General features: G+C 41.8%; 1 protein-coding gene across 1 annotated transcript in view; it reads left to right on the top strand.

Moving 5' to 3' along the window:
- Positions 1-3,313, top strand: part of DICER1 (dicer 1, ribonuclease III) — a gene marked incomplete in the record, with an annotated part of 1,877,097 nt that extends 1,873,784 nt beyond the window's left edge. The window contains 1 exon segment of the mRNA XM_044074618.1: positions 2,833-3,313. Coding sequence (XP_043930553.1) covers positions 2,833-2,998 — 166 coding nt within the window.
- Between the last annotated feature and the right edge of the window lie 7,923 nt (positions 3,314-11,236).

Raw genomic sequence — 11,236 nt, forward strand, 5'->3', positions numbered from 1 at the left:
AGCCTTAGTTCTGAGGATATTAGGCCTGATGTCATCGTCAGTCCTAATGGTGTAGTTTGCATGTTTTCAGATGAGGATTTTACAGTGGCTATTTCAGGCTCCATGGTCACAGCACACTCAACATCTCTCCAGAACATTCGTAATAACAGACTCATGCAGGAAACACCTGAGAAGTTGGTTACATTTTCCAAAGTTCCACTCTGGCGAATCCTTTCTAAGTCCTGCTCCAGTAGCAGTTGTAACCACTGATGCATTCTAATGGGGGGGGGGGGGTATTTCAAGGAAAGAATGGTCCAAGGTATATGAACAGATGCAAAGGCCAGTACTCACATAAATGTCTTGGAGCTGACAGATGTTCTCCTTGTTATGTAGGGACTTCAGGACTGGCTTTCCTAAGGCATGATATCTATCCAACCAGCCAACATGATGATAGTGTGGTACATCAACAAACAAGGTGGAATGAGATCTTGCCTCTTGTATCAGGAAACAATGAGTGTTTAACAGTGGGTGATAACCAGATATCATTTTCTGATAACACCACACATTCCAAGAATAGTCAGTTGCTTAGCAGACTTAGCAGGTCTCTCCTTATGCCTCATGAGTGGTCCCTCAATCCAGCAATAGCCAACCAGATATTCAGTGGCTGGGGCACTCCTTGCTGTGACCCGGCTGCCTCCCCCTAAAGCACCAAATGCAGCAAATACTTTGCCATGCATGCTGAATCCTAGCAGTGGCTTCCTGGGCTTCTTTATGAATACTATTCCTGGCCCTAATTCCCAGATTCTTCTAGAAACCAGTGAAGTGCAAGACAGCTGTCATCCTTATAGTTCCCTTTGGGCCCTGACAGATTTGGGTCCCCCTTCTAAAGCTTCATCTCTAGGAGCATCCCTGGCTTTTGGATATGGTTCAGCATCTGATCTCACATCCCTCCAAGAAGCCTCCCCTGGACATTCACAACTTGAAAGTCACTACTTGTTTTTTCCACTTCCAGTAATGACCAACAATAAGTCCCTCCCTACGGAGATAAGAAATCCTAGCAGCATCCCAGAAAGACATTGCCTTGTAGGATCTATCGCACTAAATGGAAGAGATTTGTCTCCTGGGCCTACCCTTAGAACATCTAATCCCTTTTCAGCCTCAGTCTCAGATGTGCTGTGTTTTCAGGCTAGCATGTTTGACTCTGGTTCTAGAGCCCGCGGTAGTGGTGCTGCGGTAGCGTTGTCGCCTCACAGTAAGACGCAGTCCAGTTCGATTCTCAGCTAGAGCGTCTTCTGCGTGGAGACATGCGTGAATGGGCGTACCTTCATTGAAGGCTGTGCATCAGGGCTGGTAACTCGGCATGTAAATATCAACTACCAATCATTAGCGGACCGGAGTTCCACTGTGGCGACCCCTAACCGGGAAAAGCCGAAAGACACAGCAACAACATGTTTGACTCTGGTTCTATGTTTTCTACAGTTAAAAGTACAATTACCTGGTGTTTTGAATTTCTGTGTTGGGTTTCAGGAGTGCTTGCTAACTTCCCTTAAACTTTGTAAGATATTTCTCAGAAGAACCGTCTTTCTTTGATCTACCATCAGCGATCCAGTCCTGCCTTGGTCTTAGAAGTTGCGACCAGGCCTCCCTTTGAATCAGCGTCCTCAGTCAGACTAAAATTTCTTTCACAGAAAACTGTTCTTGTGGTAGCCATCACTTCAGCTAGAAGAATTTCAGAACTCCGTTCATGATCATCTCCTCCTCCTTATCTAGCATGTCCCAAAGACTGGGCATCTCTGAGAATGAATCCATATTCTCCTGTCAGAGTCCTTATCTAGCATGTCCCAAAGACTGGGCATCTCTGAGAATGAATCCATATTTTCCTGTCAGAGTAGGTTGAGAATCAAAACACTTTGCAGCCTGTTCATTTGCCAGTCTTCTTTCCTAAATATACAAACAAAGAATATATTTTACACACCTTGGCTGCACATAGACAATTTGTTTTTCTACCTTTACAGAATCAAGTCATTCAGAACAGATACTCAGTTTGTTTCTGTTGCTCCTAACAAGCTGGGGCTGAACATTTCTAAGGTTTCCTTTTCCAGATGGCTGTCAGGCTGCATTTCCTTTATTTATGCTGCATGCAGCAAGACTTTGCCCATCAAACTAAGAACTCCCTCCACTAGAGCTGCTGCAACTTTTACTGTCTTCTTTAAATCCTGTTCAGTAGACACATTTGTGAAGCTGCCTCATGCATACCTTCATCAAACATTATAAACTAAACTACTTCTCTAGGGTGAGAGCATCCTTCGGTGCTTCTTTCCCGAAGAGTCTCCTGTCATGGGGCCACTTTGGGTTGGTCACAGCTTGGGATTCTGACCCACATGTCGGATCGGACATAATGAATAGGATGTGGAAGTTATGTACTTAAAGTAATGATGGATCCTTTCATCCCTGTTAGTCTGATATGACAGCTCCCTCCTCCCATCTTCCTTCCTTGTCTTGTAATACCTGAGAGAGAGTATTAAGTTCCAGAAATATCTTTTTTTTCCTCTTTAGGCAGCATAGAGATGCCTAGGTCTTGTGACCTCAAACTAAATCTCAGGTAGCTAGAGGACTGGTATCTTATGGGATGGAAAATTCTTAAGGGGCTTGAGGCTGGAGCACTGATGTTGTAAGTCGGATCGAACAAGCCACTGAAGGATCCACTTGTTGTAGCAGGCAGACATGAAAGAAAGGCTCTAGCATTATGGTAAGTAAGTTTTGTTTTAATTTTCAGTCTACCATCAGTAGCCAAAGCATTGTGTATGAGCTCTGCATCCAATTCATGTCTTGTTTCTTTCCTCTTTGAAATAGCCCTGCTGAAAGAACATATGATGGAAAAGTTAGAGTAACTGTGGAAGTCGTTGGGAAAGGAAAGTTCAAGGGAGTCGGAAGAAGTTACCGGATTGCCAAATCAGCAGCAGCAAGAAGAGCCCTACGGAGCCTGAAAGCCAATCAGCCTCAAGTTCAGAACAGCTGAGCGCTTGCTGTGACCCTGAATATCGATGCTTGAAGCAGGCTTATTACAGGATTTAAATTAGGTTTGACTATTTCAAAAAAAAAAAGACACAAATCTTTCATCTTTTTTTAGTTGCATTTTTTTGTACTTTTTGTTTTGTTTTTGCGCAAACACAATCCTTCTTCTTCACTCCCTCCCTCCCTCTCTCGTTAATCACAAGAGTGCTTTACAGTAGTGTTTAGCGTATGTTAAATAGTTTGTGTCTTGTCCCATTTCTATTATGGTTCATTCCTCAGTACAGCTGTGCTTAGTGGTAGTAAACCAGGGAGGCTATGCCTAAAAAAACAAACAAAAAAAAAAAAAAAAAAAAAAAGAAAAGTAAACAAAGTGCTCGTTAGACTCGTGTATATATTTATATATATCTATAAATGACCTTAATATTCCTCAAACTGTGCACTAGAGCCAGTCATGAAGCAGTGAAGTCTGCTGGATACCTGCCTGGATAACAGCAGTGACCAGTACTGTCCTTTATTTCCAGTGTCCCCTTCGCACTAAGGGGACGCCTTTCGTTATTGCACTTATTCATTAAGGACACGTTTTTACTCGAAGTGACTGGCAATTTGGTCAAATTTCAATTTTAGACAACATGTAGAGATGTTGCATATGAAAAGGTTCTTGCCTTAAAAAGAAACTAATCTTTTTTTTGTTTATTTCCACTCTCTTTTAAAACAGGTGTTGGTTATTTTACATTCCCGTCACTTTAATGTGCTTTGTGTGACGCAGCTCTTTGTTCTCAGTGGTATAGCTGTGATTTTAACTTATTGCGGGATTATAAGCGAAAAATTTGACATGTATCTAATGAGCCTCTTGTACTGATACAGGGCAAGCGGTTCTTACAAAACAGTGGTTTTTATGGCTGAATCAGTAAGCATTGCAACGTCTGGTCTCTGGTACTCTTCCAGGCTTATAGGAGTTAGTACTAAATGTAAAATGCTTGTAACTGCATAATGCAGAACTGTTGCTGTAACAGAATAGCAATGGACATATCACATTTTAAAATATGCTGCAGATTTTACAGAGAATTGGATACCTGTTCGAGTTGGAGCACCTCTAGTCATTTCTCATTGTATTTGACACAGTTTTGCATGCATTTTACACCTACCAAAGCTATGCTGTCCTGTTGCCATACAAATTTGCTTTTATGAAAAAAAAATGCCATACTTGTTTGTCTGTGAGGTAAGGTCATCCATATATCAGTATAGTCATTACTTCAGGCTTTCAGAAACATTCGTTGTTAAAGGCTGTACCTACATTTCTTTGAATACAAGGGTGGGCAGTCTTCACCTGAATACCTCAATTCCTGTTTGCATGCATTGTTTTTCTGTTTTGGTGCTATTTTTTGTGTCATGCTTGAAAGTTAAATTTTTTTGCACTGTAACTATAATACCTCTTAATTTACTATTTTAAAGCTAAGAATCTTTGATCCCAGCAAACATGTATCAGTCAAGGTTTGCTGCAATTTTTCTGCAAATGATAGTTGCTTGGAGGTTTAACAAACTGGGGAAGGCAATGGCATATTTTGTACACGTCAGTCTGAGGTAGACGTTATCTGTACTTCAGTGTTTGTGATAATGAAAGGGCACTATCGTCCCTTCTTGCATAATTTAGAGAGATGTAGGCTTGGGGATGGATGAGCTGCACCTGCACAAGACCAAAAGAGCCGCTGGAGGATTGGAATAACAACAGTGATGTACATAGATACGTTAATGTGTTTACAGGCAAAATGTCTTATTCCTGGTTGGTTATTTTTTTTTCATCAGGCTCGTGTTCCATCTATGTTTTACTTATCATAATTCACTTCCACCTCTGTCACTGTTATCCAAAATGCATGTTGTTTTCCATGTAAATAGGCATAATGTGGGGGAGTTTAAAAAGGTGGCGTGCAGAACAGCTTAGCATAAGATTGTGGACAAGTTATTGTGGTGAGACGGACACGTTTCTAGTGTCCCGGCATTCCATAGTGATCTCTGACAGCTATACTTATGAAGTGTGAAACATTGTGATTGTGGACAAGTTATTGTGGTGAGACGGACACGGTTCTAGTGTGCCGACATTCCATAGTGATGTCTGACAGCTATACTTATGAAGTGTGAAACACTGTAACTCAGCACACTTAGTCATGATTTGGTGTGCTGTAAAGCAGTGTCAGCTTTCCTGACTGGTTCCCAAGGATGTGGTAGCAGTTACTTCATTGATGTTATGCCTTATTATGTTCATAACACTGCTGTTGTAATGTAGTGCCATATGGGGACACGTGCAGCTGTAAAGGGTATTACTGCTATTTATGAACTTTAAAGAAGATTCCTTTATTACCCATGGTGCTACTGCTGTGGCTGATAACAGGACAAGTTTCTGCTCAGTCTTACGTTTTGTTGAGCTTAGTGAGCAATTGCCTTCCACGGCACTTTTTGCAGAGTTGATTGATTGGAAGATAGAGATACAGTCTGTAGACATAAAGCAGTACTTACCATTGTCCATCCTTTGGGTAAAAGAGCCCTTAAGGTTTGCTTATGTGGCATAGACATAGTCAGAGCACTTCCTGTTTGTCTCACTTTTCCCAAGTGTCTTAATAACATCTCTTAGAATGTGCAGCAGTGGATTGTTGAAGTTCGATAGGATATGAACAACTCCTGAAATTAGTCACCATACTGAAACATTTCATTTTTCTCACAGTGCAGCTGTAACTTGCATTTGCATTCTGAGTAACAAGGCAGTAAGATGATTTCTACTTTATATTTTCTGAAAGTAGCCAGCTCCCTGTGCAGGTAACGTAGCTCACTGAGGCTGTAGTGTAATGTGTTGTAGGACAGACGATCTTTGAAATATCATTTTTCAATCATAGGAAGCTTCCCTAGTGCCATCATAAGTGACAGACGTTGTAGGCATTGCAGATTTATTAGCGTCATTGTAGCTGCTGATCTGTAGGCCTTGGAACTCCCGAGAAACAGAATCTTTGGGCATGTGAAGAGAACAAAATCTAGGAGGTGACAGAGGTCTTCTTTTCAGCCACACAGTTTGGATGCATGTGGTCTGCCTCTTTGGACACGTGAAGGAAACTGGCATTTGCAGACAACAGGTTTTATCCTTTCATCCACATTCCTGTGAGGTGTGTGGTCTGCCTGCAGACTTGTACTTCTGTATTAGCAGCCTTCCTTGTGCTCCTGTGGTACAGTAGGTTGTCTTGGGAACCTGTCACTGTCAGTCAATGAGTCTCCCTTAAACATGATATTCCTAGCTGAACATCATGGGCATGCTGAAGGTGCAAGGAAGGTTGTCAGTAGTAAAAATCCTCCCGTAACCTTCCATGTCTTTGGCAGTTCTTTGCTACTTTTTTTCCTTAGGTCATTTTTGCACCATCAAATCTCTCCATACTAAATTTGAGCTGGTTTGTTCCTTTATTTTGTTGGAATTCTCCACCAGATGTACAAGATTGAGAGGTGTCATAAGGGCAGCCATGACGGTGTTGTGTGTTTTCACCAGCATCCTGCCTATGAGGATAGTTTTAAGGGCCCTAACTTCACCTACTGGTTGGGAGGTTGAGCTCTACACATCATTGGAGATTCTCCTGCTGTCACTGGGGAGGCCACCATCAGAGAGTAGCTTGGCGAGCTGAAAGTCAGCCCCAAGGCCACCATCTGGGAGAAGCTTGGTGAACTGAAAGTCAACCCTAAGAACACCATCAGGGAAAAGCTAGGTGAGCTAAAACCCCACCCTGCCAGGACCCACATTTGCATCTGCAAGGAACACACTATGAAACACTACCACAAATGCCAATATTCAGTATGGCCACCATGAGATGGAGAAGTGTGATGCTTTTGGTATGCTACTTAAAAAACTGCAGGCACTGAAAACGTGTAGAGCAAGGAGGGCTGGTAGGAGTGTCCCATGCATGAACCCAGCCTGTGCCAAAGCACCATAAACTCGCGCTCCTTTCCCAAGTGAGCCTTTCTGATTTAAGACCAGGCAGCCCTAAGGTATGTCCATCAGTAACCATGTTCAGAACCCCGTGGTCCTCTTGCATAGTGTAGACTCTATGCTTCTAAAAAGCAGTAGAGGCCCTCTCGCTTTCAAGAGTGAAGCCTGTTGTTCTTTTGGAGACAAAAGGTTTACATTCTGTCTTGAACCTCAGATGACCTCAGTGGGTACATATTCCAGCTTTCAAGGGAGGGTAGTAAGTCCTTCTGATTCTGGGAGTTGAGTAAATTGTATTAATAGACATGCGTGGATGCTTTTTGGCTCAGAGGTGTGTGTGGGGTCCCCACTGGATGGCCCCTCAGTTCACTGAAGTCAGGCACCATTTTCTTTGCAGATTTCTTTTGCACAAGAGAGTATTTTCCATTGTGCAGAAGTGGGTAAAAGACTGCTGGTAGCGCGCCTGGTGTGGCATTGCCATGGTTGTAATCTCTGGCTGGTCTAAGTAAAATGGAGAAGGCATTCCTGGTTCCATCTGAGGATTGTCTTTGTAAGAGCAGAGATGGGCACATTCCATTGTCAGGTATTTTTGCCCTTGAGATGAGGGCAGACTTTCGTGTGTTGTATTGGTTTGGCAGCTGATGTAATTTTCACTTTTCTTCCTGTGCGTGAGGATGCTGCTCTTGCAGTGGAAGGTGGGGTGTCAGTAGCTACAAGATTAACATGTGCTTGTGAATGTGTTTCTGGTGTTGGGTAACAGACAGGTGAATTGGTGGACACTTTCCATCATTTTCATTGCGACTCTGACCTTCCTTCAGGTACACTGGTTCTGGCATTTGATGTGTTAAGCGAGCGCCCTCTGCTCCTCCGCAGTTTGAAGGAAGTGACCTGCTGGAGAAGGCTGGTCCACATAAACCAGGTGGGGCTATGAGCATTCGATGCATGTCGCGATGTTATGATAGTTTTGAAAGGCAAGTTAAATCTGAGGCTTCTTCTAATCTGATGCAGGAGCCAGTCTGTCAAGTGGGGGTTGGCATGATCAGTACCCCCCTCTCTAGCGGGGGTAGTACAGGTGTGACAGTAACCCGTAGAACATAATTAGCACCATGTTAGCCATTCATATTCTGGGACCTTGACTATCTAAACTCTTTCATCCCTCTCCTAAAGGTGAGAATTCATTATGGTCAGAGTCTTCTAAGACTCGGGGAATCCCAAAAATCATCCTGTTTATCACTAGGGAGGTTGGAAGATTCCAGTCCTCTGTCTTCTGTTTGATGCAGCAGGACAAGGGCAATTACTAATGGATACCTTTTCTCATAACGGGAGATTCCTGTATGGCATTTAGCACAGTCCGTTCTGAACTACATAAGTACATGTAACAAGCATATTTAAAAAAAAAAAAAACAGAGCCTTTAATAAATTCTGGTACATCTTCTAAAAAAATGATCTCTTTATCCTAACAGGAGTACTGTCTTCTCCGGATAATGCAGTATTTGTGTTGCTTGATTTCAGAAATTGGAGAGATGGTATTTCATTTGATACCTTGGAGGGTACATCAGTAATGTTGATTATGTTTCTGCCTTCAGGTATCATTGTAGTGTGGTATCTATTGGAGAAACAAAAACAATACCTAAGGTTATAGTTAAGGCACTCCTAACCGCAGTGTGTAGAGTTCTGTCTCAGTACCTTTACTGCATTAGAGTTCTGTTGCAAGTATTGCATTTGTCTTGTGTCATGTTCACAGTGAAATTAGACCATAGTAACATTAAACAGCTTAGAATATTGAGTGTGTATTAATATTTATTTTTAATACATTGTTTCATTTTGTTCAAGGTTTTGAATTGGAGAATGTAGTTTTAAATGTCTAGTGTAATCATTGCCTACAACCCATGATTATCTTGGTTTATTTTGTGTTTTTACAAGTTGCTACTTAGTTTGATAGTTTTGTTGTCTCGCTATTAGGATTGGTTTTGTTGTGATATTTTAATTGGTGTTTTTTCTTTACATAAAACTACTCTACTGTTATGCAATTCCATGAACGTCCCAGACCAAACCACCAAGATTTATTGAAGGCTTTGTTTGTATTTCTTGACATATTTCTGAGATTGCTGTATGCCTTCTGTCTGTTACGTCTGATTCCATACCTCATAACAAAACATAGAAAAGAGTAAAGTTTGTCATTTTAATTTGCCCAGCATTTAAACACAGAAGATTAAGGTCGTGAGCTGCTTACAGACTTGATCGTGTGCTCCTGGATTTCATTTCCTCACTATTTAATTGTCTGCTGTAACTGAGCAAGACATTAAGCTAAAAATGCACAAGGAAGGACCTGGTTTCTTGCTGTAGGATTTCTGGCAGTACAGGAAACTTTCCATTTATAAACCAGAGGAGTCCCCTTCACTGGATGGGATGTCATGTGCATCTCAAGGCATAACCCCTGGTTTACACCCTTTAATTCCACCAGAAGTGCCACCTGCTACATCAGAGTTGGCTGAAGCTGCTAGAAAACCTCTGCCTTGCAGACATGCTCTTTCAAATGGAATGTGATCTCTGTTTGGGTAGAGTTCTACTGTACCTCCCCACTCAGTCATTGCGCAGGTACAGTTATATGATTTGAATGTCTGATATTCCATGATTAGGCTGTAACGTGTCAGCCGTTTTTGTGCCTGTCATGACTTTGTGGAATGCAGTATATTTTGCCACTTCTGCGTAGTCAGACAGTTCATTAGAAGGGTTTTGCACCTCAATTCTCTTCTGAGTACCCCTTGCCTGTGTGGAACTTGAGCTTCATACTTGACTGTCTTGCACACTGCACCTCAAATCTGTAGATTTTGAAGTGTTGGTGTTGAAGCTTGTGTCTTGGAAGACACTTTTTATGGTCGCTGTTATCTCTGCATCTGTAGCATCTTGCAGCGTCAGAATTTTATATGTAAGGAGTCATGTTTTTTTTTTTTTTTATTACTGGGCTAACTGTCCTTGAGGACCATTTTAAGCCTAGTCAGTGTCCCAAGGTCTAAATCAAACCCTGAACCTTGTGTCTATGAGGAGAAGACCAGAACCATTATGCCAAACCCACCCCTTGGTGGTAATATTCTATTTCTTTGTTTTCCTTTTTAATGTATGCTTTCACTGCAGTTCCTAAAAGCTAACATACCTTTACTTCCAAAATTGATTTTAATTATTACTTGAGTATTATATAAACTTTCCTGTTTTTTTTTTTTCTGGGGATGGGGTAAAAAAAACAGTTGGGAGTAGCCATTCACATTGTTGGACATATGCCAGCAATGCAGGTCCTGTCTAAAATTAATGCATAATTTCTAGACGAGAAAACTACTGTTTGCCACCTTTGATCTCGCAACAAGAAGATTGTCACTATTGTCAGTTGTTAAGCACATGATGGAGTCTGTGTGGGTTGCTGAATGCGCTTTCTTTTGCCAGCATGGGGGAAACTGCCTTTTGGAATATAGTTTGGAAAGCCATTCCACCAAGGACATAGTTGAGTCCAGTGCTTGCTTCAGAATATCTTCATCGTAGACATCTGTCCTATGGTCACTAGGTTATTTCACACCTTCAGCAGTCGTCATTGCATGGATTGTGACTGCAGGCTTCCTTTGTCTCTTAGATGGTTCAGGACGGGTCTTCTGACTCTTCACTTGTTGGTCATCATGTGACTGCTGCCTCCCTTGGGGTTATTCTTAATTGTACATCCATTAGACTATTGGATACTGAGATACATGCTTTACCTTATCACTTGATGCATCAGGAGCCCTCCTCCATGTTCCACCATCTCGATTCTTCTTTTGGGATTCCCTTTTAAGTCAGGCAGATCTGTATATGTATGTGCATTGTAGGTGTCAGCACTACTTTCTTTAATTTACAGAAAATGTAGTATCTTAGTGGTTTAGTTGTTGAGGTAAACAGGCAATTTGAGGGCCTAAGCACATACTGTGTTGCTTTAGTGTCACTGTCTGCTTTCCTACACTCGGGTGAGTCTAAGGTAGACACAAAAACTTGTCAATTTTTGTTGCGTAACAGGTACCTGCCCGATTACTGTTCTCCATAAGAAATCGCTGCCAGAGTCTGTCTGTTTTTGCACTAGCAGTGGTTTCTAAACTTTTCAGACATTTCTTTTTGTCTGCAGTTGTGTGTCTGTGGAGTTTGCGTAAGTAAGGGAGTTTTTTTCTTCTTCTTGAAACTTGTAACAGGATTCCATTCAGTTTTTCTTCACTCATAATGGAAGCTTGGTAGTGGTCACAGATCCCCTTAGTTTGGGAGTTTCCCCCAAAA

This window comes from Protopterus annectens, chromosome 6.part0 (genome assembly GCF_019279795.1).
Source record: "Protopterus annectens isolate FY-2018-M chromosome 6.part0, PAN1.0, whole genome shotgun sequence".
In the NCBI taxonomy this organism is placed as follows: domain Eukaryota; kingdom Metazoa; phylum Chordata; order Ceratodontiformes; family Protopteridae; genus Protopterus; species Protopterus annectens.